Source organism: Urocitellus parryii, chromosome 11 (assembly GCF_045843805.1).
Source record: "Urocitellus parryii isolate mUroPar1 chromosome 11, mUroPar1.hap1, whole genome shotgun sequence".
Lineage (NCBI taxonomy): Eukaryota > Metazoa > Chordata > Mammalia > Rodentia > Sciuridae > Urocitellus > Urocitellus parryii.
Window position 1 is genome coordinate 15,881,985 of NC_135541.1, and position 27,176 is coordinate 15,909,160.

General features: G+C 48.9%; 1 protein-coding gene across 1 annotated transcript in view; it reads right to left on the minus strand.

Moving 5' to 3' along the window:
- Positions 1-26,751, minus strand: part of Slc9a1 (solute carrier family 9 member A1) — a 56,277-nt gene extending 29,526 nt beyond the window's left edge. The window contains exon 1 of the mRNA XM_026391671.2: positions 25,662-26,751. Within this exon, the coding sequence (XP_026247456.1) occupies positions 25,662-25,998 (337 nt within the window). The 5' untranslated portion in view covers positions 25,999-26,751. The remainder of the gene's footprint in view (positions 1-25,661) is intronic.
- Between the last annotated feature and the right edge of the window lie 425 nt (positions 26,752-27,176).

Here is a 27,176-nt window from a genome sequence, read left to right on the forward strand (position 1 = left end):
GCTGCCAGAGAAGTAGCCAAAGGCCAGGAGACCCGAGTCACACACAAAGGTCCTGCAGAAGCAGAGCTTGGCACCCTGTCCCTGTGATCTTGGTTTCAGACTGAGTCTCCAGAGGAAATGAGGGAAGCAGAAGCCCTTTGAGACCCATAAAACATGTTCCTTATCATCTGTAAAATCTGTAAAACTTCCTCACAGAGACTGTGAGTACAGGTCACAAGAGCTGTGGGTGTGACCAGGCTCTGTAAAAGCTGAATGCTCCCGTGCCCATGCACATTCCCTGAAGCCCTAGGGTCCCTGAGGCAGGCTGGCAGGGCTGAGGCACCCATCTTCAGGTGACATCCTGAAAGTCTCCCACATGCTTCTTCCAAAGACAATCCAGCTGGCTGAGCCACCTTCCTGGGGCTCAGGGACACAGTGCATGCTGGGAGGGCCTCTCCTTGCCTCCTCTCCCCGACACTGGGGACGGTTTGTCGCTCACGCTTCTAGGAGGCAGGAGATGTACTGAGTGGATGGGAAAGCTGAGCATGCTCAGAGAAGGCTGCCCTTTAGAGGACACTGCAGAGAAGTGATGAGGACATGACCAGCAGCAGGCCTTGGTCCCAAACCAGGAGGGAGCAAGACTCATAGCCTCTCCTAGGGCAGAAGTGGGGCAGCAAGAAGGCACGGGAAATTAGAAGAGGCAGCGTCCTCCAAGACCATCCAATCTATTTCATAGCTGCAAAAGTGAAGCCCAGAGAGGGTCAGGAACTTGGCCAAGGTCACACAGCAAAGTGGTAACAAAGCTGGGACTCCCACCACTCACAAGGATCTACATCAAAACCGGTTCTCAGGAAGAATTTCTATATATCTTAATGTCATGATTTTCCTCACAGCCCTCTGATTGTCAGCTTCCTAATTCTCCTGCTGAAAAACTCAGGCAGAGAGTGGAAAAAGGACTTACCCCAGGCCTCACAGCCTGGTCTTTCTGACTGCAGAGCCATAGTCCTCAGCCATGCTGCCAGCAGCTCTCTACCTTTTCTGTTGCCGGACCAACTGGGAAGTGTGGGGAGCAGGAAGCCAGGGTCCACTGCCAGATCTCTTTACCCCTGGCCCCTGTAAGACCCAGAGCAGTATCAACAGGCCCTGGTTCTGTGTGTGCCCTGTAAGGAAAGAAGCAGGAGCTATCTAGGACCCCAGCAAAGGGGTATGGGGCCCTGTTGGCAGCACCTCTCAGGCCTGGATCTTGCCTGCAGGCCTCTGCTTAGCACCTGGGGACACAGTGCATGTCTTTGGCCATATACCACCATGGGGGAGGAGGGAATCATTACCAGGCCCTGTACTTTCTCTCTAAGCCTCAGCAGTGCCATGCAGCAGACATTACTGTTTCTATTTTCCAGTGGAGAAACAGGCTCAGCTTAAAGAACTTGCTCAAATGATACACAGGCAGTAAGCAACCAAACTGGTATTGGATCTCAGGAATGCTTAACTCCAGAGGCCACACTGTCCTCACGCCAGGCCTGGTAACTTCCAGGGAACAGGTTCAGCCTCAGGGAACAGGTTCTAGAAGACCAGGGCTGGAGGCTAGGAGCCCCTGAGTGATGAGTGGATCACAGAGGGCTAAGAGTCCCAAGCAGGGTAAGGGGCTGCCTGCCAGTCCACCCCGCAGAAGCAAGTGCACAGAGCCCAAGAAGGAGATAAGGAAGCCTTTGTTGGCGCCTGCTTCCGCCTGGCTGGGTGCTGGCTGCTGGGCCTGCACAGGGCCCATTGTGTGATCCTGCACAGGGTGCAGAGGCAGGCTGTGCGTGCCTCCCTGCGGCAGGACAGGGCAGATGCCTGGGGCAGCCAAAAATGGGGAAGCAGCCACCACTGGGCAGGAACACAGAGGATCTGGAACTTGGGCAGCTTGATCTCATCAGCTCAGCCACCCAGCTCACTTGTGAGATAGCCCATGTTGTGGAGGGCTTCTTAGTCTTCACAACTACCCAGTGAGCTAGGCACTGTCACACCCATATCACAGATGAGGAAACTGAGGCTCAAAGAGGGGAGGTGCTTGAGGCGACCTAGCTAGTAAGTGGTGGGGCCAAGCTGGATTCAGGCCCAAGAAGTTGCTTCAAGAGCCAATCAGCGCTGACCCTCCAGGGCATTTTCTCAACAGTTCCTCATCTGTACCTCTGGGAAAATGATCTGGGTGATGACCTTCTCAATGTTCCAAAGGCGGACAGAAGCAGGACAGTCTCAGAATGCCCACAGGAGCAGATGAGGCCTCAGCATGGCAGCTGCTGGTGGTGGAACGGAAAGAACACTTCCTGAATACCAGTCCCTACGCTGCCCTAACGCTTTCAGTAAGTGGCTTTCAGTAAGTGACATTGGGGCCTTGGGTCTGCTCAGGCATATAATGAAGGGAGGAGACCAGATAACCTCAAGTGGCTCTTTTACTCTGACTTCCCAGTATTCAAGGTCATCCGGCTTCACTGCTTTCCTAGTAAATTAGTTGACCTCCCCGGACCTCAGGGGCCTCCTTTAAAATTGGTAATGTTTCCTCAGAGGTGATGAAGGCAGAGAGCCCAGGGGGAGCAGGTAAGGCCAGCGCTAAAGCATGAGGGGGTGGCGCCTCCCTCTCCCAGTGCAGGACTTTCTCATCACACTCACTGCCAATACAACATGTGTCACTCCAGGACCTCACCCTGAGAGCAGATACCAGGGCTCTCCCGGGACCCCGCCCTGGGCCAACAGGGCACTCCCAAGCGCCCTTGCCTGGCTCCCTGATTATCACTGCCTTGGCACTTCCATAATGGGCTGCAGCTCCAAGAGGGGGCGAGACCTGGGGCACTGGGAGCCATTTCTGCTGCCATGTACCTGGTACAGAGTACAGTGATTAAACACCTGGGAGAGGAGGGCCACCTGGGCCTGTGCTATGTAAACTTCCCTGTGCCAAATGCTTCCTGGGACAGAGCAGGGTGAGTGAGGCCCAGGCCCCATCCACCCCAGTCAGGTCTATTTCCAGATTTTTTTTTTTTTTGGTTCTTTTTAGTTATTCATAACAAAAGGATTCATTTTGACATAATTATGAAAACATAGAATATAATTTGTTCTAATTTGTTTCCAGATTCTTGACTCAGCCTCAAAAGATCTGGGGAACCCTCTCTATTCTCTTGGAGAAGCTGTGAGGGCAATGGCTCAGAATATCCAAATACTGAATCAGAAATCCAAGAAACTACTCAATTCCAGGACTGTGGTGGTGCCTGAGAAGAAAGGAAGCAGGGCCTTAGCTTGACTTCTGGAGGGTGGGGTGCAAGCCTAGGCACAGGGAATAGCGAGGACAGGGAAAGTACTGAGGACTATGGGACAGCATCCCCCTCCCCAGGATCCCACTCCTCCATCCTGCCCTCCTGCTTCTCTGCCTTCTTAGACCAGAGGGTGCTGAGCACATCTCACTGTGTGAAGCTGTAAGCACCCAGTGGCCTTAGGCAGGGACAAGGGAGGAGGAGTATGGTAGGGAGACTGGAGCCTTGGACATTTTCTTGTGTGTGTGTGTGTGTGTGTGTGTGTGTGTGTGTGTGTGTATGTGAATGGGGCTGGAACCCAGGGCCTTGTGGATACTAGGCAAAGATTCTGCCACTGAGTCAAGTCCCCAACCTCAGACTTGAGCATTTCCTAAAGCACCCTTTCTCCCAAGCAGAATAAGAAAGGAATGGATCAGAGATAAACTGGGGCCTGGGGCTGGGGATGTGGCTCAAGCGGTAACGTGCTCGCCTGGCATGCATGCGGCCCGGGTTCAATCCTCAGCATCACATACAAACAAAGATGTTGTGTCCGTTGAGAACTAAAAATAAATATTAAAATTCTCAAAAAAAAAAAAAAAAGAGATAAACTAGGGCCCAAAGACTGGAAGCCTCCAGGGAGCTCTCATCTAGGAGGGGGTGGCAGCACACACTCCCAGAGTCAGAACCCCTTGGTCTAGTTCTGGTTCTATTATTTGTCAGTTCTGTGGCCTTCCCTGAGCTACCGTTTCCTCACATCTAAGATGATGGGGCTGGTTCACTTCTGAGGTCTCCTCCGAATCTGGCAGCCCATGATTTTACCTGATAACTAGTGCACATGCATTGCTTTCCAACTTGCTTTGTACTTTCATATCCACTTAGCTCATTTAAACCTTGTGATATCTAAGGTGGGTATGGGTTCGATGACATTAATGATGAGAACAAAGCTCAAGGCATCAAGGCCCAAGAATACACACAGAGAGAGCAATACAGCCAGGACTTGCTGCCGGGTCTCTGGAAACCCAACCCTGGGTTCCTCATGGAGGGAAGCCTGAGAGAGCAGCCAGCCTGGGGTGGAAGGCCCCCAGTGACTGGTTCCCAGGCTCATCCCAGCTTCTCCCTCCAGAAGCTGTTCCCTTGATGCAAATAAGGGAACTCTTTAAAAAATCAGATTTAATTTTAAAAATCAGTTTCAAAAAGAATACGGACATAAAAATTAAAAAGTTGAGTTCACGGAAGTCAAGAGTAGAACAGTGGGTACCAGAGCCTGGAAAGGTCAGGAGAAGGGGGAGATGCAGAAAGGATGGTAATTGGGTACAGAGGTACAGACCAGAGGGGAGAAGTCCAGCGCTCCACAGCACGGGAGGGTAACTACGGTTGACAACAACTAACTAAATATTTCAAAGTAGCTAGTAGAGAGGATTTTGAATGTTCCCAACACAAAGAAATGATAAGTGAGGTGCCAGATATGCCAATTACTCTGATCAAGATATGTTGACTACATGTACTGAAATGTCACACTGTTCCCCTAAATATGTACAATCATATGTGTCAATTAAAAATATATTTTAAAAAAAGAGTATGGACAACATGCTAGTTTTTATGCCAACTACTTTTTTATTATTATTATAAAGAAAAGAAGTTCACATCACTGTAGAGAAAAGCCCAGTTAGACACAAACAGTAAGAGCGTTCAGCCTCAGGGGCAGGGAAACGAAAGGGATATGACTTGCTTTTTTTCTTTAATACTTACATAGTATTTGGATTGTTTTCCTCCTTTCTCTGCGGGGAAAAAAAAAACCCGGGGGAAATTTTTCTGAGCACCTGCTCTGAGTCATGATTCAGTATTAAATACTTTACTATAATCGATTATCTCATTTAATTCTCACAAAAACCCTATGGAGTATAAGGATCCTCGGAGCAGCTTTCTTCATAATTGTCAAAAAAGGAAGCAACTCAAATGCCTATCCACAGGAGAATGTGCCAACTGTGCCGCATTCATCTGAAGCAATATGGAACGGCAACAGAAAGAACAGGCCACTGGTATATGCAACAACAAAGAGAAATCTCACAAATATGCCGAGCAAAAGAAGCCAGACACAAAAGAGTACCTACTGTATGATTCCATTTATATGAAGTTCAAGAACAGGTAAAAATAATTAATGATGACAGATATCAGAAGAGAGATTACTCCAGGGGAGTATGGTGTACTCCAGGGGAGTATGGGCATGAGGGAACTAGGGTGGTACCTAGATGTCCTTTATTTTGATCTGGGTGGCAGACATGGATGTAGACATTATAAAATTTCTCTGAGCTGCACACCAAGATTAGCACACATGGCGATATGTATGCATGTAATTAATCAAATAAATGGAGGGAAGCCTGGTATGGTGGTGCATGCCTGCGATCTCAGCAACTTGGGAGGCTGAGGCAGGAGGATCACAAGTTAGAGGCCAGCCTTGGCAACTAGTAAACCCTGACTCAAAATAAAAAATAAAAAGTGTGGCAGAGCACCTCTGAGTTTGATCCCCAGTTTAAATAAATAAATAAATGGATAGATAGATAGATAGATGGATGGATGGAAGGGGAATTTTAAAAAACGGGGAAGAGAATTATCTGTAGAAAAATGATACTTGGAGGTCAGGTTATCAGCTTGTGGTCACAAAGCTGGAAGGTAGTGGAGCTGGGACCTAAACCAGGTCTATTGGACTCTGATGATCTTAAGTTATCAGGCTACATTGAGCCCTGACTGCCCAGAGGATGCCTTGAATCTCCCCCTGTGGCACCATGCACACCCCTCTGGAGGCCACCTTACTCCTGGGCTCAGATGTGTGCAGCCACTTACTCCTGCAGTCAGTCAGTCACTGGCCACTGTGCTTCAGGTCCTAAGTGGAGCCAGGCTCTCCAGAAGCTCCAGCACACTGAGAGCTACCCTTTAGTCAGTGAGACCAAATGGGGGCCACAGTCAGTCCCGCACTAAAAAGCTTTGGGTATCCTGGGAGATGGGGCAGGAGGAGGGTGGCTCTGTTCCAGGAGAGGGTGCCCAGTCATGCCCATCACTCACAAAAGGCTCTGGTCACATGAATGAGATTACAGATGTGAAAGACCAGGGCCCACAAGCCAGGTAACAGGTAAACAGTACAGCTGGCCTGGGCTTGGCTCCAACACCTGGCCAAACAGTCTAGCCTCTGGGCAACAGAGCCTCACACTTTCCATGAGGACCCAGAAAAGCCAGATCCTGCCAGTCAGCCTCAGCCCTCTCCCTGACCAGAGATCAAGACCAGAGGAATTAGAGGGACTCAGCCCTCAGAGCCACCTGCATCCTGCTTTGCATTCCCACCCCTGCCCAGGCTTCTCCCCCCCTTCCTTTCCCCTCCTGAAGGGAGCCACCTCCTGCTGCTTGGCACAGATCCCCCTCTCCTGCGACATCCTCTCCACTCTCCCCCCAACTCCTACACAATCCCTGTCCCAAACCATTTCCTGCAGTTTCCCATCTGATCAGTTTCTTAGGAAGGATAATTATCCATGGAGGGAGGAGGCGGAAAACTCTGAGAGCCAAGAACACGGGGAAAAAACTTTGTCTAGTCCGTTCTCCACCTGCCAGGACAGCCTCAGTCCTAATCAGGGCCAGCCACAGTCAAGCCTCCCCCTAAAACATCTGCAGTCCCCACCATCTGCAGAGTCCCCACTCCTCTGCACTGAATCTGAGACCTCCTTGATTGGTTCTAACCTAGGTTCACACTTGTCACCAACACATTCTAAGCAGCAGATTACCAAGACCCGTCTGCCACCAGGGCCCACGCTGCACTGTGCTGCGTCCCTGTATCATTTCGACTGCCTTGTACTTTAGCTGTTTACATCTGCCTCCCACACGAGTGTGAGTGCCTCAAGGCTGGGAACCACCTCCCACAGCTGCGCTGATGCATAGTAGGTGCACAGAGGCAAGCTGGAAAGGTGGGACGCCAGGGAAAAACACCTTCCTCTCCAGAAGGAAGAACTGTTTCTGAGGGAATGGGGTGGGAGAGGAGGGCCACTTGCATCATGGCAGAAGGGCCCAGGCTGGGGTTTGAGAATGCTGAGCTCAACCCCAGCTCTGCCACCAGCTGCTGCAGCTCTTGGGCAAGTCACTTCCGCTCTGACCTTCTGCTTTCTCCTCTGTAAGGTGAGGGGGTGGGCCAGGCTCTGTCATTGTTCACCAAACATTTATGAGCCTTACTGCTACGCACTCTCCTCGACGTGCTCATGTAACCTCCTGGGGTCCACATGGCCACAAATGCAAGAGCCAAGACTTTTGGTTCCCAAACCCTTGTCTCTTCCATTAGGCTTTCTGGACCCTGCCTGTTGTCTCTAGGATGCCTCTTGACTCTAACATCTGATCTCTGATTCTAGTCTGCCCATCTCTGACCTCAACAACCTCAGGCCATGGCCACTAGGTTCAGCTGGGGAGAGCTGAACCAGATCCTAGAGCTCTGTAGGACCCCATTTCTGACAAGATGTATCTGACGACCATTTGCCTGCTAACCAGCCCTGAGACTGGGCAGGAGAGGGGGTGGCCAGCAGGAGTTTTGTAGAGCCTGGCACCCCACCTAGCCATGTGTCCTTATGGCCTCACTCTCTGTCCCAGCTCCCTCTTGCCTCCTGGGGAGCAACTCTCCTAGGCTGGTGCTCCTGCCCCACTGTAGGCCTGGCCAGAGATATTTGGAGCTTATTCTGCTGTCCCACAAGCCCAGGCTCAGGTGCTGATGGGCAGGGACCTGCTTTGCTCATAGCCTGCTGCCAGTTGCACCTGCAATAGGATCCAGCTTCCGCTTTACAGGTTCTTTGAGCACTTTGATATTTTCACTGGAGCCCCAGCCAATACCTCATCTGACTTGCAGCTGGTCAGACCATGCAAGCCTGCCCAGAATCCTTCAAGAGCACCTCACGGCCTCTGACATCGACTCTAACACCCAACCTGAGGCCCACAGGCCCCATATGGCCTGGCCCTGCCTTCCCCTCCACTCTCACACCACGCTTCCCCTCTTACTCCACTCCAGCTTCCTCAAACGCACCCTTCTCAGAGGCCTGGTCTTTCAGGTGGGATCCTTCCATCTTTCAGTTATCTCCTTAGAGAGCCTTCGCCGACCATCCAAAGTAGCCCCCACCTCCCTCTCATAGTTATCTCCTTTGGGATACTTATCACTGCCTGGTACTGTCAAGTCCATCCACTACTCCATGCCGGCACGTGAGCCCCCTGCCATCAGCGGCCTCTTCTGTCTTGCCCTGGCTGTGTTCTCAGCATCCAGAATAGAGTCTGGCCCTGGGAGCGAGGAAGCTGGCTGGTTGTGCTCATATTAGCCTGGGTGATCAGGGAGGCCCCTCTGAAGAGAAGACATGTGACTGACGCCTGAATGAGAACATCAGCCTGAGACAGTCTATGGACAATATTCCAGGGTGGGGGACAAGTGCCACAGCTGCATGGAAAAAGGGGCCTGGCAAGGGACACTGTGTCAGAGGAACATGGGAAGGTTGGTGTGGTTCAGGGGAGAGGGGAGAGAGGATGATGATGACAAAGCTGCAGGCCACATGGTCTTGGATTCCATCCCACGTCCATGAGGAAGTGTCAGAAAGGTTTTCAGCAGGGAACAGCATGTTCTGGTTTACACTTCTACAAACTCCCTCTGGCTGCCCGTGGAGCTGATGAATCCAGGCAGGAGTGGAGCTGGGAAACCACTCCAGCAGCCACAGGAGTCACCATGAGATGATCATGGCATGGACAGGGACAGCAGGTGTAAAAATGCAGTACAGGGGCAAGCCTTTGACTTGCGAGGCCGTGCTCTCACCAGCCCGAGGAGCCCTGGCCAAGGCCACACCCTCTGGCTAAGTCTGGATGCATAGCAATCCAGATGAAGCCACCTGACCAATCTTATTCTCACTGATCCCCAACTCATCCCCCTGGCCCCAGCTGACTAGGTATCCTTCCAACTGGTCACGACCCACGCTGGCTGCTCACCTGCTTAGGCCCCCTCCTTTTTTTTTTTTTTTTTTTTTTGGTACTGGGATTGAACTCAGGGGCACTCGACCACTGAGCCACATTCCCCAGCCCAATTTTTTTTTTAAATCTAATTGATTTTTTTTAAATACACGACAACAGAATGCATTACAATTCTTATTACACATATAGAGAACAATTTTTCATATCTCTGTTTGTATATTTTGTATTTTATTGTATATTTTTTATTTATTATAAATTTTGTATTTTATTTAGAGACAGGGTCTCACTGAGTTGATTAGCACCTTTCTTTTGCAATTCATGATCCTTCTGCCTCAGCCTCCCAAGCCACTGGGATTACAGGCGTGCGCCACTGCGCCCAGCAACCCCCCCTGCTTTTTTTTTTTTTTTAAGATTTTTTTTTTAAGAGGGAGAGAGAAAGAGAGAATTTTAATATTTATTTTTTAGTTATTGGCGGACACAACATCTTTGTTTGTATGTGGTGCTGAGCATCGAACCCGGGCCGCACGCATGCCAGGCGAGCGCACTAGCGCTTAAGCCTCATCCCCAGCCCACCCCCCCTGCTCTTATGGGATCTGGCAAGATTCCTGCACCAAAGCTTTTGCCTCTCCCAACCACATAGGGCCCATCCCTGGAGGCCTCCTGTGCTTTGAGCAAAATAGCACAGCAAACACCAAGCACTTAATTATTCCCTACTTAACTTTTCCAATGTAACTGCAAGCTGGCTAAAGGAAGATGCCATGCCTGCATCCTCGGGGTTGCCGTGAAGTTGAGGTAGTGTGATGTCCCATGTGGAGCCCTCAGCACAAGGCCAGTCACTGGCAGGGGCACAGTTAGTGGCAGCTCCCTCCTCACTGCCCCCACAGAGTGACGCCCATCACAACTGCTCACCACCACAAGTGTGGCTGAGCACCTTTGCCTTCTCCGCTAGCCAAGTAGGTGGGTGAGATGAGTTTGGTGGAAGGGCTGGAAATATCCCACTGGGTTTCAAAAGGCCAAGGGGAATGGTTCCGCACAACCTCTGCTCTGTGCTGTTTACGTCTCTGTGCCTATCTCCAGTTCTCTCTCTACGCGAGCTGAGCAAACTCCTGCTTAACCTTCAGGACCCAGCTCAGAGCTCTGGGAAGACTCCCTGAAGCTCCCTCCAGAACACCAGCACTCTGTGGGCCCCTGCTGCGGCACTTCACAGAACACCACAAATGATGTTTTCGTGTTGGCCTCTCCCTTGAGGCTGGGATTACATTTGTTCACCTTCCATCTTCAGCACTTTTATCAGCTCAAGTCAATGTTTGCTGAGTGTATGTCTCCATCTCCCCCAACTAAAGACCAAAATCAAACAATTCAGCTCAGACCCTATTTGTAGGCCCACCACCACCACTGGTGACTTTCATATTCTACTGCCCTCTGGCTCACATACTTAAACTCCACCCTCCTCTCTTCCTTTAATGCTAGAAGGCTAGTGTGGCAGCTCCAACTACTAAATCCTCACAGTGCTCAGGACTTGATGGACCTTACCACATTTCACTGGGGAAAATGAGGCTCGGAAAGGGTGACACAGCTAGTGGCAGAACCTCCTGCCCTTAACTGGCACAGCTCACCTGACACTTACCACGGCTGGGCCTATTTTTAAAGCCATTATCTGTTTTGCACAATTGGGTGTTTTTACAGCTATACATCAGGTTGTCATATAGTAGTTACTGATTTACTCATTAAATGTTCCAGGCTTGCTACTACAGCGAGGTGGCATAATGTAACATAAACGCTATGTGGGAGATAGCACTGGACTTGGAATGAGAAGTCCTGGCTCTCTCGTCAACTGTGCTATAGTCACCGAACCCTAACCCACCTAACCCCTGGGCCTCAGCTTATTAAAGAAAAAAAGGGAAAAGGGCTGGGGTGGTGTTCAGTGGCAGAGCACTCACCTAGTGTGTGTGAGGTATTGGGTTCGATTCTCAGCACCACGTATAAATAATTAAATAAAGTCCATTGACAACTGAAAAAAAAAGGGAATAACAGCTGGATGCAGTGGTGCATGCCTGTAATTCCAGTGACTCGGGAGGCTGAGACAGGAGGATCACATATTCAAGGCCAGCCTTAGCAACTTTGAGGCCCTAAACAACCTAGAGACCTTATCTCAAAATAAAAAAAATAAAAAGGGCCAGGGATGTGGCTCAGTGGTAAATCACCCCTGGGTTTAATACCCAGTACTAAAGAAAAAAAAAAAAGGTGTGTGGGAGGAGCAATAACTGCATCTTCCTCAAAAGGTTTCCCAAGGGCCTTGGTACATAACTCAGTGGTAGTGCATGTGCTTAGCATGTGCAAGGCCGTGGGCTTAATCAACAGCATCCCCCGCCCAAAAAAGTTTCCTAATACATATAATAAAGTGCTCTACCTACCTTAGGGGTATATTCATCAAAAGGATCAATATTTTTTATCCATAGCCACCTCACCTCTGTGTTTAGCATCACTGCATATAAAGCAGGACACCAAGAAGTCAACAACCAGGAAAACAAGCTGCATTTCTCTTCTTCCTAATCCCCAAAGCCACCATTTATCTTGTGTTCTGGATGTGCCAAACTCTGTACTATCCATCTTACACGGGTACTCTGAATCTTCCAACATCCCTTCCGGCTGTGTTACCCCATGTTAAGGATGATCGAATTGAGACTCAATGAGGATAAGTGACTTGCTCAAAGTCACAGTGCCAAAAGCAGTGGTACTGAGTTGAACTCAGGTCTGTTGGGCTGCAAAGCCTGGGTTCCTAACCACCATGCTTGTGAGCATGTTTCCAAAGGGAACTGCTTTGGGACCCTTCTGTCCCAGGTAGAAGCTTCTGACCAGGCCCAGGGAGCTCTCCAAGCATCTCACTGACACCCTAGCTATCCTTCAAGACCCATCTCAATGGTCACTTCATAAAGCTTCTTCTAATCCTTGCAGTGGCAAGATCTCTCCCCCTACTCTAAACCATAGAATCCCGCCTATACCTCAAGTCCCATTCACTGTCTACTGCCTGACTATTCTATGTCTCTTCTGCACTCCTCAGATCAGTCCCTGAGCTCTGTAAGAAAAAGATCTGCATCTATACAGCCAGGTAGGGTGGAGTCAGTAAGGGGAGGGTGGAAGGGGTGCTTGCTCCCCCTCCCCCATCAAGCTGTAACCTCAGTCTTGGGCTCCACCCCACGCTGGCATCCTGCCTACCTGGTACAGCATCCAGATTCCTGTGGGGCCTGGCAGGGGACCCAAGAGATAGGATTTTGTTTAATGGCAAAGATACTATAAAAAGCACAGCACCCAAGCTTAACACTGGCTTGTGGCAGGCTCTAGGCCTAAGGGAGTCAATGGCTGAGGGAAAGCCTCTGGGCTGGCTCAGAGGTCCTGAGCCCTGCACTTGATTCTTCTATAAGGATCAGAGTGGCCAAAGCCCAAGGGTTTCCTTGTTCCCTGATAGGTACCATCCCAGCAGGATGCTGCTTTTTTTGGAAAACCTGAGATTTGCCAATGCTTACATACCAACATCCAGGTCAAAGACCACAACACTGCCTCTTAGTCCACTGTGTAGGTCCTACTGTCTAGAGACCCCTGAGTTAGAGAAGGCCCTGCCTCTGCCATTAGTTCATATCCTCTCTGGGCCTTAAATGGAAAATGAAAGGACTGGTTCAAAATATCCCACTCTCCCTTTAGGCCTGGGGGCCACAGGCTGAGAGAAGATTCTTTCTACCGCTAACCTTCTAGAGTTAGAATATTTTATACTCTCACTCCCAGAAGCAAGTTATGAACAGAGAGTGGGATCCTTGGTTCAAGAAGAAGCAGAGGCAAGTCAGTGCTTCCTTGGGTGCCCCTTCCCACCATCACCACCCCGAGCCTACCCTCCTTCTGAAGCTGGCCCTTGAATCTGCTGTCTCCAAGGAGGCTGTTCCCCTCACAGGGACTCAGAGATGTATTTGGGCACCAGCCACTTTAAGAAAAAGAGCAGGACACCTGAGCCACACCTGGGGTGTGAGTCAACTCACCATAGCAACGCAGCCGCCCCAAGGGGTAGAGGGAAGCCAGGTACCTTCCCAGCTGCACAGGTTTTCTCTAAGGAGTCATTTGCCCTTCTCTTCCCTCAGGACACAGCCTGCTTTTTCTGAGGGGCTCATTCCCCCTTCCCCGAGGGTTTCCGCAGTCTCTCAGGCAAATCCTACTCAATCCAGGATCAAGAAACACTTTGTCCAAGGGGCCATTCCAGGCCATCTTGTCCTTTATCCTTCTTCAATTTCCCACAGCACAAAAGGAAGAACTTAACCTTCAGAACCTGGGGCTACTACAGGCCTTGTCTCCCTGACAAAGGCCCACATACACAATTGTGTGACTATTCTGGAGGAAGCATGGCTCAAAGAAACTTAGAAATGTAGATCCCAGAAGAACAGCAGATCAGCCAGTCCCTTCTCCTATCTAGGCCAGAATCCCTTAGCAACCACTGCTGAACCATGTTCCTTTCCTCTCCTGGCCCATTCTTTAGACCATCTCCTTCCAGAAGCTTCCCTCATCTCTCCTCCTCTTCTCTGATGCCCCCCCCCCAGCCTGAACCACACAATTTCCCACCTGTGCTTTCTCCCTTATGTGTTGTCTTACTTCCCCCATTTCTTTAAGCCCAAGCATGAGTTGGAGTCAGACATGACCATGAACCTACACTCAAGAATTCTGTGCTTTGAAGCCAGGACTCCATGATGGCCTTGGCCTAACCTCAAAGGATGAGGCTGTGGAATTTCCCTCCAGTGTCTCACAGTCTGCTCAGGCCCCACCAGAGCAGGGGCTCCCCTAAACTGACAGGCCTTCTTGCTGGAAAGCCCCCAGAGCTTTCTACAGTGAAATCAATAGACAGGGAAACTAAGACCCAGGAGGCAATATAACTGACCACAATCACATGAAGGAAAGAGGAGGATCCAGGACTAGGTCCCAGGTCCTTAATTCCCAGCCTAGAGCTCTTTACCAAGTAACTTTATAAAAACCAAATTTGGGGCTGGGGTTGTGGCTCAGCAATAGAGAGCTTGCTTACCATGTGAGAGGCCCTGGGTTCGATCCTCAGCACCACATAAAAATAAATAAAAAGGTATTGTGTCTCACTACAACTAAAAAATAAATATTTTTAAAAAATTGCCCCCAAGAACACACACTCACATGTTCAAATATGAATGGGGAATACCTAAAAAGATGTACAAGACAGTTAAAAGTGGTAACATCTAGGGAGTATGATAGAGGGGACAGTCAGGGAGATCAAGAGGAAGACTTACTTTTCACTTTAATTCTCCTCTATACTATTGCTGGGTTTTACTCTGCTGTTCTATTTTACATGTTTTATTTATTCATATAAAAATAAATCTACCAGCCAGGCATGGTGGTGCACACCTATAATCTCAGAAACTCAGAGGCTGAGGTAGTAGGATCACAAGTTCGAGGCCAGCCTGGGCAATTTAGTGAGACTCTGTCTCAAAATAAAAATTAAAAAGAGCTGGGGATATAGCTCAGTGGTAGAGGGTTCCTGAAAACAAACAAATGAACAAATAAAAATCTACCATATAGATTCTGGCTCTAGTCCTCTGATTACACACAAAAACACAAACACAAAGCTGGGCACAGTGTTGCACACCTATAATACCAGTGATTCAGGAGGCTGAGACAGGAGGATTGCCATTCAAAGCCGGCCTCAGCAATTTAGCAAGGCCCAAAGCAACTTAGCAAGACCCTGTCCCAAAATTAAAAATAAAAAGGATTAGGTATGTGGCTCAGTGGTTAAGTGCCCCTGGGTTTAATCCCCAGCCCCCCCAAAACAAAGGTAAGCCATAAGTAAACCTATCTAGGAACAACTATAAATTAACAAGACTGTCTTCTTATACAGTTTATGGGCATTGGTCTCATTAATTCATGGTCACAGTGCAGTTTATGGCTTGAGGAAACTTCTCAGGAAGAGCTTAATTCAATTAGGCCTCTCAGCGGCTCCCTAAGGAAGTTCTGGTATCTCACTTTTACTTACACAGATGGAGGGCAGACCAAACAGAACTTCCTAGAGGGACCCCACCCAGCCCAAAGAGGATGCCCTCAAAGACCCTCCATTAGAGCCAGGCCCAGGAGGGAGGTGGCCACCGCAGCACTACTTAGACATCAGTTAACACCTAAAGCATCATTCTATGAACTGTCACTTTTGGTTAAACTCCCTGGCCTAGAAGTCAGCCTGGCGCCAGAGAGCCCCTGGACCCCTTTTCTCCCACCTCTCAGAGCAATCGACCTGGTTTTCTCTGTGTCCCAATCTCTGCATGGTCCCTATGTCCACATGGACATTAGTCCTGTGTTCCTTCCTTCATTCACTTCCTAAATATTTGCAGTGCCCTTGCTCTGTGCCGTACACAGATAAGAAAGTGAACAAACAGGGCTGGGGATGTAGGTCAGTGGTAGAGTACTTGCCTAGCATGGTCAAGGTCCTGGGGTTCCATCCCCAGACCCTCAAAACAAGGAAGAAAAACAACAACAACAAATTTAAAAAATGCAGAAAGTGAAGACAAAGGCTCTGTCTTCAAGGGGTTCACATTCTTATGGAATCAGATACTAAGTATAAACTGTTTATCCAACTCCTTCTCTCCTTCTAGACCCTGCTCAAGTGCCAACTCCTACAAGAGGCCTTTCTCTTAACACCCCACCCCTCATGCACTGCTGGCTCCCTCTGAACTTTGCCTCTGCCAGGAGTTAGCCCAGCCCTCAGCACAGATCACATCTTGTCTCAACTTGTCCCTTCTTGTATGGTCCTAAACTGACTGGAAGCTCCTACTGAACAGGGCCTGGGTTTCACTCTTCTTAGTTCCCAGTGGCCACACGCTAATGCTTGCTTGCTGATTACAGCTGCCATGCCTCTTCGAACCTGGTTCTTGGCTGTTTGGTCCCAGTTGCCAGCACAAAGGGTCTTCCTGAGCTTTACCTGGCCCACAGCAAGTGCTGTGTAAGTATTAGCTATTATTATTTTGGTGAATTTGTGGGATTTGCCTCACAGCTGTGATGTCACCCGTCCGTCTTCAGTGCCCTGATTTCAAAAAGGCTCAGAACTGTGTGGAAGGCCCAGTCCAGCTTACAGGTAAGAATCCTCCAAGAGCCTGGGAAGGAAAAAAAACCTCTCTCACCCTGAATCATTGTCAGAGCTACTTAAGGACATACTGTTGCAAAAAGATCTTGCTGCAATAATCTGGGAAACTCCAGATTTGTAGCAAATTGTATTAGAATTTATGGTTCGGGTCTAGAGTCTAATAACCCCCCAAACTGGTCCTGCATGTTGGATGAGCTTTAGGGGAAAGGAAATGAAATCAGCATGATTCTAGGGAATGGGGACAGCCCACTGATCCAGACCCAACCCAAAACTTAGTTCAGTTAAAATTAGATTAGCCCATAAGATTAAAAATACCCACATATAATCACGGGCTGCCTTAAAGTATCAGTTGATGTTTATTGGCATCTAAAGAGACGGTTTGGCCCAGTGCGGTGTGTGCAGACAACCTTGGGGAGACACGTCTGACTCAGACATTTGCAGGGGGAGTGAGCATTGCAAGAGGCGGCCCACACAGGCGATGGATGACTCAGGAATAACCTAGGTCTCAGCTTTGCTGAGCATGGCTTCTCTGCCTGCCTCAGAAGGAAAGGGGGAGAGTGGGGAAGGCAGGTAGCGGGAGGAGGGGGGAAGGAGGCAGGCCATCCAGCTGTGCACAGGCTACATTCTGGAAGCAGCCTGAGGCCCTTAGTTCCACGTCCCTATCACTCCTGTGTGTTCAGGGATACCATTACTTTTTTTTTTTTAATTTTTATTTTTTAGTTTTCAGTGGACACAACATCTTTATTTTATTTTTTATGTGGTGCTGAGGATTGAACCCAGTGCTCCGCGCATGCCAGGCGAGCGCGCTACCGCTTAAGCCACATCCCCAGCCATTTCTTCACTGTGGGACTTGGAGTAGGTCACAATTTTTTCCCCAAATCCAAGAAGCAATCAACAGAAAACAGCCAAACCTGCAAGCCTCTAGAATGATTACAGGAAAAATTAAATTTCTAAACTGAAAGGCTCTTGAAATCAGGGCATGACGATAAAAAGAACATGGGCTCCAAAGTCAGAAATATCTGCACTTAAACCCCAATATTTTCTAGCTGTGCAAGTACCTGACACAATCTCTGAAACAGCTCAATAAATGGTAGCTAATGTAATTAACAATATTTAACAAGTGGGCAGGGCTGAACGCACCTGTAGTCTCAGCTAGTTGGGAGGCTGAGATGGTAAGATCGATCACCTGAGCACAGGAGTTTGACATCAGCCTGGGCAACATAGCAAGGCTGTCTCAAAAACTTTTTTTCTTAAGCAAATACTTAACAAAAATATTACAAATTAGGAGAGAGGAGCTCAGAGAAGTTATATCTTGCCTAAGATCACACAGCAGGGCAGCAAAGAGCTAAGATATCAGGGCTAGAGGTGTAGCTCAGTGGTAAAGCACAGGCTTAGCATATATGAGGCCCAGGGTTCAAGCCCTAGCACCACAAAAAAAAAAAAGGGCATGGTGGCACAAGGCTGTAATCCCAGCAACTTGGGAGGCTGTGGCAGGAGGATCACAAGTTCAAAGCCAGCCTCAGCAACTTAGAGAGGCCCCAAGCAACTCAGAGAGACCATGTCTCTAAGAAAAAAGTAAAATTAAGGGTGGGAGTGGCTGGGGATTTGGCTCAGTGGTTAAAGCCTCTGGATTCAAACCCTGGTACCAAAAAAAAAAAAAAAAAAAAGTCAGATCCCTTGCTTTTTACCCCCTCCAAACTCCCCACTTCCATTTAGAAAGTTTTTCACTATAACTTACTTCCCTGCATCTCCTGTCTCTTCTGGAAAGCCTACAACACTTGGAGGGAAAGTAAAAGCCCCCCACTTATAAAGTCTCCTGTTTCACAAACAAGGGCTATGAGAATGACTGTTCCATGTGACTGCAGCCCCCACACTCCTTCACAAAAATGCAGTGCACTTGCTGCTGATCCAGCCAGGACTCCAGACCACCCAACCCCTTCAGTTCTTTCCTCCCACAGGAGAAACTGGTGTCCCTCCTGACAACCATCCAGGCTACCAATGTGGGTATGTCTGGTCATCTACTTTCTTCAAAGTTCCCCTGGACTGGGTGCATGCCTAATATCAGCAACCTGGGAGGCCAAGGCAGAAGAATCCCAAGTTCAAGGCCAACCTCAGCAACTTAGGCCATAAATAACTTGGTGAGACCCTGTCTCAAAATAAAAAATGAGAGTTAGGGTTATAGCTCAGAGGCAAAATATTCCTGAGTCCAATCCACTGGAAAGAAAGAACGAGAGAGAGAGAGAAGAGAAGAGAAGAGAAGAGAAGAGAAGAGAAGAGAAGAGAAGAGAAGAGAAGAGAGAAGAGAAGAGAGAACAGAAGAGAGAAGAGAAGAGAGCAAGCCAGAGTGCTTCCTCAGCAGCTCAGGAAACTGAGGCAAGAGAATGGCAAGTTCAAAGCTAGCCTCAGCAACTTAGCAAGGCTGTAAGCAACTTAGTAAGACCCTGTCGCAAAATAAGAAATAAAAGGGGCTGATTGAACCCAGTGGTTAAGCACCCTTGGGTTCAATCCCTGGTACCAAAAAAAAAAAAAAAAAGGCCCTTTTGGATCTCTGGTTCCCCTGGATTCCTCCCCCACCTCCATTTTTTTGTTTTTTTCTTTTTTTTAATAGTGTTGGGGATTGAAATTAGGAGCACTCTACCACTAAGTTAGTTATATCCCTAATCCTTTTTATTTCTTATTTTTTAATATTTATTTTTTAGTTATTGTTGGATTAAATATCTTTAATTAATTAATTAATTTTTATATGGTGCTAAGAATCAAACCCAGGGCCTCACCTGTGCTAGGAGAGTGCTCTACCACTGAGCCACAACCCCAGCTTATTTCTTATTTTGAGACAGGGTCTCACTAAATTGCCCAGACTGTCTTCAAACAGTTGCCATCCTCCTGACTCAGTCTCCTGAGTAACTGAGATTACAGGCAGGAGCCACTATGCCCAGCCCCCTAGATCCTTCCAATAACCCAGCAGGTTAGCCAGGGAGGAAAAAGGATAAGGTCTTAGGTGAAATATCCAGGGATTGTGTCTTTTGCAAGTTACTTGCTAAGTGACCTCAAGCAGGTCACAGTCCAAGACTGATTCCTGAGATGTAAAGAAAAAAAAATTAAATCCTGTACACGCAAGGATTTTGGAATCAAATTACAGCACTAATGGGAATGGCTACTCCTCCTGCCTTGTAGGGCTAAAGAAAGTTGTGCCACCTGCTCCCAACACAAAGGCCCCCTCTCAGGGGATCCTGCTGGGCCCTGAGGGTAACCAAGAGCAGCCCAGTACTGTTCCTGCTTAGGGATAAGAGGTCATAGTCACAAGATTCCCCCCTCTTCAATACATACACATAGCTTTGTGACTTCCCTGCCTAAGAAGGGAAGAAGCAAGCACTGGTTAGACAGCTAAGAGGCTACCAGCAGAAAGGTAGCAGGCAGGGTCTTCATCAAGAACCTGACCACATGATTTATGCATATCCACAACAAATTCAGTGACAGAGGACAGGCCCAAAGCCAGGTGCAAAACACCTACAGCTTTCTCAGGCAAGGAGAGAGTTCCCACTGTGGACATCTGCCCACACCATAGAGGGAGCCCTACGGTCCCCAAGTGCAGGTGCTTTGAGCTGGGTACCACTCGGCACAGGGCCATGTACATCTGCTGAGAGCAATGTGAGAGGCAGGCCGCAGCTGCACCCCTCCAGGAGGCTGTGCCAATACTCGAACAGAAAATAAACAGCAGTTCAGCATCACTGAAGTTAACCCCTGAGCTGTTTCCTCATCTGCCATACAGAGAGAGTCTTTATCTCCTAGGATTTTAGTAGGAATTAAATGAGATTACTCTTACAAAGTGCCTGACACTACTCTGCAGATACTCAATAAATGGTAATTATTATTAAAAACAATCCCCCACCCCCAACAGAGGAGATGTCACAGGACAGGCTAGGCCTAATGCCAAAGCTGTGGATAAACAATAAGGGAGAAGGGTTCCGAGGAGAAAGGGAAAGCAATTGCTGCAGGCTACAGGGGACTGCTATAGTTTGAATCTTAAATGTCCCCCAAGGGGCCATGTGTTAAAGGTCCCAGAGTGGTGATATTGGGATGCCGTGAAACTTTAAGAAAGTATAGGGCCTAGTGGGGATCTTTAGGTCACTGGGAGTGTACACCTGAAGGGGAACTGTGGGACTTCTGCCCTCATTTCTTTTTTTTGGTACTGAGGATCCCCAGCACGTTTTTTATTTTTTTATTTTTATTTTTATTTTTTTTTAAAGAGAGAGTGAGAGAGGAGAGAGAGAGAGAGAGAGAGAGAGAGAGAGAGAGAGAGAGAGAGAGAGAGAGAGAGAAATTTTAATATTTATTTTTTAGTTCTCGGCGGACACAACATCTTTGTTGGTATGTGGTGCTGAGGATCGAACCCGGGCCGCACGCATGCCAGGCGAGCGCGCTACCGCTGAGCCACATCCCCAGCCCTGTTTTTTATTTTTTTATTTTGAGATAGTCCCATTAAGTTGCTTAGGGCCTTGCCAAATTGCTGAGGCTGCCCTCAAACTTGCGATCCCCCTGCCTCAGTCTCCCAAGCTGCTGGCATTACAGGAGTGTACTACCACACCTGATCCTCTTCTCCTTCTTCTTCTTCTTTTTTTTTTTTTTTTTTTGGTGGTGGTGCTGGGGATTAAATCCAGGGCCTTGTGCCATTCGAGGCAGGCACTCTACCAACTGAGCTATATCGTCAGTCCCCGCTTTTCCTTCTTGACTATGAGGTAGGCAGTATTCATGCCACGATGTGCTGCCTCACCATAGGCCAAAAGCAACAAGGCCAACCAATCATGTATTGGAACATCCAAAACCATGAGTTAAAGTCAAAATTTTTCTCTTTATAAGTTGATTATCTCAGTTATTTTGATATGGTGACAGAAAGTTAATTAACACAGGAAGGAAGATTGTGAAAGTCACTATAGTGAACTAGGCAACCTCAAATCCACTTCAGTCTTAGAAAGTGGAAACAGCACCTTCACCTCACTGATTCAAGAAATGATGTGCATGAACCCCACAGTTCACAGTCACCAAGAGACAGTGGCAGGGGTAGAGAGCCCAGGGTTTCTGACCACATCTTCCCTTTATACCAGACCTGGATAAGCTGGGCTGGCTGAGACAGAGGAAAGGCAAACCTCACAGGTGCTCAGCTGAATGAAGTCCAGGCCATCTGACCAAGCAAGGCTCTCCAGGTGCCCCGGTACTCCTGAAGACATGCATCCTGATCCTTTCCTCCCAAGCCTCAGCTGATCTCCCTCCCACCATCTTTTTTATTTGTTTGTTTGTTTGTTAGTTGTTGATGGATCTTTATTTTATTTATTTATGTGGTGCTGAGAATCAAACCCAGTGCCTCACACATGCTAGGCAAATGCTCTTCCACTGAGCTACAGCCCCAGCCCATCCCTCCCACCACCTTGCAGCCAGGCAGTTGTTTTCCCAAAGAGAAAAAAGATGCCTCTTCCTTTGTACTGAGTCTTGTCTGGGTTTTGTTTTGTTTGTACTGGGGATTAAATACAGTGGTGCTTTACCACTTGAGGCAGGGTCTTGAGGCAGAGTCTTGCTAAATTTCTGCTGCTGGCCTTGAACTCAGCATCTTCCTGCCTCAGCCTGCCAAGTTGCTGGGATTACAGTCGCTGGACTTCTTGAACAACTTCAAGGTGACCTTCAAGCTGTTTCTTCCTCTCTCTTTTTTTGAAGTGGGAGAGGCAAGCTCTAGCCTCATTTTTACTGGAAACCAGTTGCTGGACCTGATATCTGTGCATGTGAAGTGGGCAACAATGACCTTATTTCCCCTGTGCACAGACTTACTTCTAAGGAGGAAATGGCAGCATATATTTTACAAAGACCAAAACCAAAAATGCTATAAGATATAAAGGTACAAAAGAAGCCTTTTTTGTCCCTGTTCAGAAGACAAGATGAATACCTGCTTTATAGGCTTCTGGGCCTCTGCCAGGAGTTCCAGGTCAGAAATATGGACAAATAACATAGCGGGTGCTGCCAGTGGTGAGCTGGGTGAGGCTCTCCCTCGGAACAGCACTGCCTAGGAGTCAGGTGAACTGGGACAAAGCAGAATTCATGCAGGAGCCAAACCACAGTATGGGAAGCAGGTGGGGAATGGCCCTACCCTTAAGGCTCAGGGACTTTCTCACACTTCTCCCTATACTCTAAACCTCCCTTGTGCCACCAACCCCTCCCCATCAAGAAAAGACAAGAATCCCTGACTATCCTAGAGATTTTTTTTTAAAGGCCCAGAGAAGGAAGTGATTTGCCTAATGTCACCCCTTGAGTCCAAGTTAGTAGAGAATCCATAGGCATCAATTACTCTAGAATGGCAGCTTGACCCTGCCCCTCCCACACCAGCCTCTGCAAGAAGGCTCCTTGAGGCTCTGCTCTGAGATTAGGATAGGAAGGAAAACTGCACACAGCACTTTCCATTCTTAAAGGAGGGGTACCTTGCAAGGGAGGCAGCTGCCAAAGCTGACAGAATGAGGGCTTCAACCTAACTCCTGCCCACGCTGGGGTGTTGAGAGAATAGAGAATAGGTAAGACCCTGAAATAGGCTCCCAGGTATCTGACAGTGCAGAGAGCACGGCGTCAGCCCACTAGTCCTATTCCCAAGGCAGTTGGTACCATCTCCCCTCCTCCCAGGGCCAGCTCTGGAAGACAGCTTAAAGGAAAGAATAGTCAGCTGGACACACCCAAAACCTTGAAACCTTAAGGAAGAAAATCCAGTGTCAACCTAGGATTAAGAGATTTGTGATCCTCTTGCCTTGCAGGAAGACTGTAAAAGGCAGGGTCATATGTGCCTTACGTGGTTAAAATATTACAAGGGGCAGCTGCTGCTCACTGAGCCCTCCCTGTGTGTACAAAGTCAATTTTATGTGTATTAATTAATGTCATCATCACATCAGTAGCACTATAGCTAGACAGCATTATTTCCCTTTTTTTTTTTTGTGTGTGTGTGGTGCTGCAGATGGAACTCAGGGCCTTGGACATGCTAGGCAAGTGCTCTATCACTGAGCTACAACCCCAGCCTTTATTTCCCATTTTATGCATGGGGAAACTGAGGCTCAGACAGCATAAGTGGCAGAGTGGTAGCTGAATTTTACACTGCAACCTCAACTCTAACCTCAATTCTACAATACAAAGGTAAAGGGGGAAAAAAGAGGTGGAGGTCTGAACATGAACCCTTCAGATCTTCTGGCCACCTTTCCCTCCACTCTCTTCCCCAGATGGCCAGATGCTAGTGCTCTTATTTTCAGAGGCAGGGGGGAAAAATGCATTCCAAGCCAAAGACACAGACTTTTGGAACTGAAAAGGAGATCATACCCACCCTCCTCATTTTACAATGGGAAAACTGAGGCCCAGGGTTAAGTGACTTTGCCAGGATTTCACAGTGAGGTGAATGGCAGAAATGTCAGTTCTATAAAGGGTCATAAAGATCAACTGCCTGGTGTGGAAGCATGACTGGCCCAAGGTCACAAAGGGAGGATGGATGAGAAGCTGGGTTTCCGGACTTCAAGACTGATATCCTTGCCACAGCACCATCTCTGCTCTCCAGCTGCCCAGAGTCCTGGGCCCAGCACTCTGGTGGTGACAAAGCAGGCCAGACCCAGCCTGACCCTATTAGGTCAAGCCACGTCAGGCCTGCAGGTAGAAACTTCAGACTGCCTAGAGTGGAATCTCTGTGGTCATACTGTTGTCCCAGCAGTAGGCACTGAAACCCTCAGTGTAAGTGCCAGTCCCTAATGCCCCATACAATGCCAGGTATAGTTGGAAGGTGAGGGAATTGGAGGGAGGAAGCAATTTATAGATAGCATTTGTGAGATCTCTTCCTGGTCTCACACAAGCAAATGACATACCATGGTCACTTTAGTGTCTTACAACAAATTCAGACACAAGGTTTAATGCCTCAATTGATATGTTCAAACAGCAGTTAAGATTCTTGCCCATTGCACAAGTGAATCCTGCAGAAAAAGGCCCATGCTCTTCAAGGTCATGAATTTATGTCAGAATCAGTACACATGGTTCCCCTTGTCCAGTCCTTGATTTTTTCCAGGAAGCTGGCTACCATCAGAGTATAGGTGCTGATGGCCCAGCTCCATGACCAGGCCCCACCACTGTGACTGGCTCAGCACCAAAGCCCTGCACCAGGAAGCCAGCTCCTGGATCTATCAAAACAGAGGCACCAGTTCATTCCTGCAGCACGTCCCAGAGCCTGCCTCACACCAGCCTGGCATCAGCTCTCAGCTCCTGCATGTCCTTGGGATAGCTGGGAGGCTTCCTGCCAAGTCTCAAAACTCCCCAAGCCCAATAAAAATCAGGCAAAGAGGGGAGCAGAGTCCCAGGACCTCATGTCTTCCACAGCTAGCTGGGGGTGGGCTGAAGAAGCAAAGGCAGCTTGCAAAGGCAGCTTGCAAAGCCCCTCTAGACACCTCTTCCAGGAATTTCTGGGTTACGCAGACTCTGGGGAGTTCCACCAATCACCCAGCAGAACAGGGTGCTCAAGCTGGGCAGTGAGCCCAATTCTCCAGGAGGGACCTTTCAAAGTATCTTCAGATCAGAACACCCCTAACCCTTCTCCCTATGCCTCTCCTATAAATAAGTGACCAATATCAGCCCAGGCAGCACCTCGAGCAGAACCAGATACCAACCTGGGTAAGCTGGGATCAGACCAAGCTTCAACCTCCTCCACTCTTACCACCCCCAAACAGCCTTCAGAAATTCTCATTAACTGTATAAAGGATGACATTGCTGCCACCAGAAACTATCAGATAACATCCTGGGGATCAAGGAAGGGGAGACTATGGGAACCCCTTATGTTCCTTGCACCCAGGTCTCTGCTATACCCAAACTCCTCAGATAGGCCAACTCCATCCTGGGACACCCTCCAGTGAAGCAGGTAATAAATTGTACTGGATGCTGTTGACAGAGTAAAAAGTGTCACTTGCTAAAGACACTTCTCTATGTCTCACACATAGCTGGATGCCTGGCTCTGGGTCTGGCTTATTCAGAGGATACCTACCAGGTCTGGAAGCCTTGCTGAAGATACCTAGTATCAAAAGTGTCCCATCCTTGAATCCTGCTCTCTCTCCCATGCACAATGGAGGTTCTAATCTTGACAGGTCTCAGAACAGAGGCCACAGAGCTGGAGTTTGAGAAAAACCAAGATGGCAGGGTGCAGGCTCCCTGCTTTATAGTAGTTCAGACCTGTAAATCCTGGGCAGCCTCAAATGGTAAGAGATGGGGCAAGAAGCTCAGTTGTCTGGTGGCAGTGGCAATGACAGTAGCATCAAGCAAATTGGACTTACCTATCTTCATGAGGCAGGCCAGCAGGATCCACAGAGAGATCTCGAAGGGTGTGCGAACATGTGGGTAGTCAATGCCCAGGACTGGAAAGGCCTTTCGCGGCTTCATGCCATGTTCGGTGACAGAATGGTTAACAGGGCGGCTCTCTGGATGGGGTGGCTCTGGTGGGGCAGTGGTGACATCCCCAATTGAGCGTTCCTGTGGTGGCTCAGACCCTCCGATGGTGCTGGCATGGCTCCTGAGAACAGGTAGTAGCCCCACCAAGGCCACCGCCACCAGCAAGGAGGGGAAGATCCGAAGCGAAGAGGGTCCCCAGAAACCAGACCACCAAAGCATCATGCTGCTCCCTCAGCCCAGAAGGCCTCAATCCTTAGTAAAGTGAGAATAAGACCTGGAGCATGGGTTGCAGGGAGGAAAGACTGGAGCAGTCTCTAGGAAAAGTTCATGTTTTAGAGAAGTATTTTCGTGGAAGCAGTCTTCTTGAGGGTGGAGAGAGGCGGGGCTTGCAACTGGACTCCGAACTGTGGGAAGAGGGACAAGGACCCAGAAGGGACCACAGAAGACCAAAAGGTCTGGAACTCCGGGCCAGGGAGAGGGGAATGGGAGGGATTGCACCCTAGGGAATAAGGAAGGGACAGGATAGGCTGGACCCCGGGCAAGGGAAAGGAAGAGGAAAGGACCTGGGGACCTTTGGCTAAGGAAAGTGACTGAGGCGCTGAGACTAGAGGAAGGGGTAGGGAACCTGAGCTAAAGGAAGAGGAGGAAGAGGGGGGAGACCAGGGAAAGGAGACAGAGAGCTGGAAGCCCAGCCCGTGAGAAAAAGAGTGAAGCGGGAAAGCGGCCGGAGCTTCTCCACCCAGGGGAGGGCCGGGGTCCTGGAGCGCCGGGCTGAGATTCCGGGGGAAATGGAGGGAGGCGGAAGGAGGAGGCAGACGGCCTGGCGGGAAGGTGCCTCGGCGCGGGCTGGGGTGGGCTTGCTGTGGGCCAGCAGCAACACGCCCCTCCTTGCGACCCCGGCGCGTCGCTGCGCTCCGCCCCGGCCCAGTTGCAGTTCTTCCACGGCTGGCTCCAGCTCTAGCGCCGACCTCAGCCCCGGCGGCAGCGGACTGATGCCCGGCTAAGCCGGGCGCTGCAATTTATAGGCACCAGCGAGCAGCCGGCGCGCGGGCTAGAGGGACCTGTCAGCGCCGACTCGGCGCAGCGGCCCCTGTCGCTGAGGGAGAAAGCATCACGTAGGAAGAGGAAGCCAAGTCAGATGGGAAAAAAAAAAAAAGTTCAGAACCCACAAATTCTAACAGGGGCAAAATTCCGTTCTGTTTATAAAGATCTTTCACATCTACATCCACAGTCTTATGAAGGCTTCCCAATAACACTGTGAAGGATACATTATCTTATGTATCTAGTTACCGTGTGACCTTGAGCAAGTTATTTAGATCTGTTTCACAGCTTTCTAACCTGTTAAGGACATACTACTGAAATGGTGGAATCATTGGAAAGCCTTAAAAAAAAAAAAAATA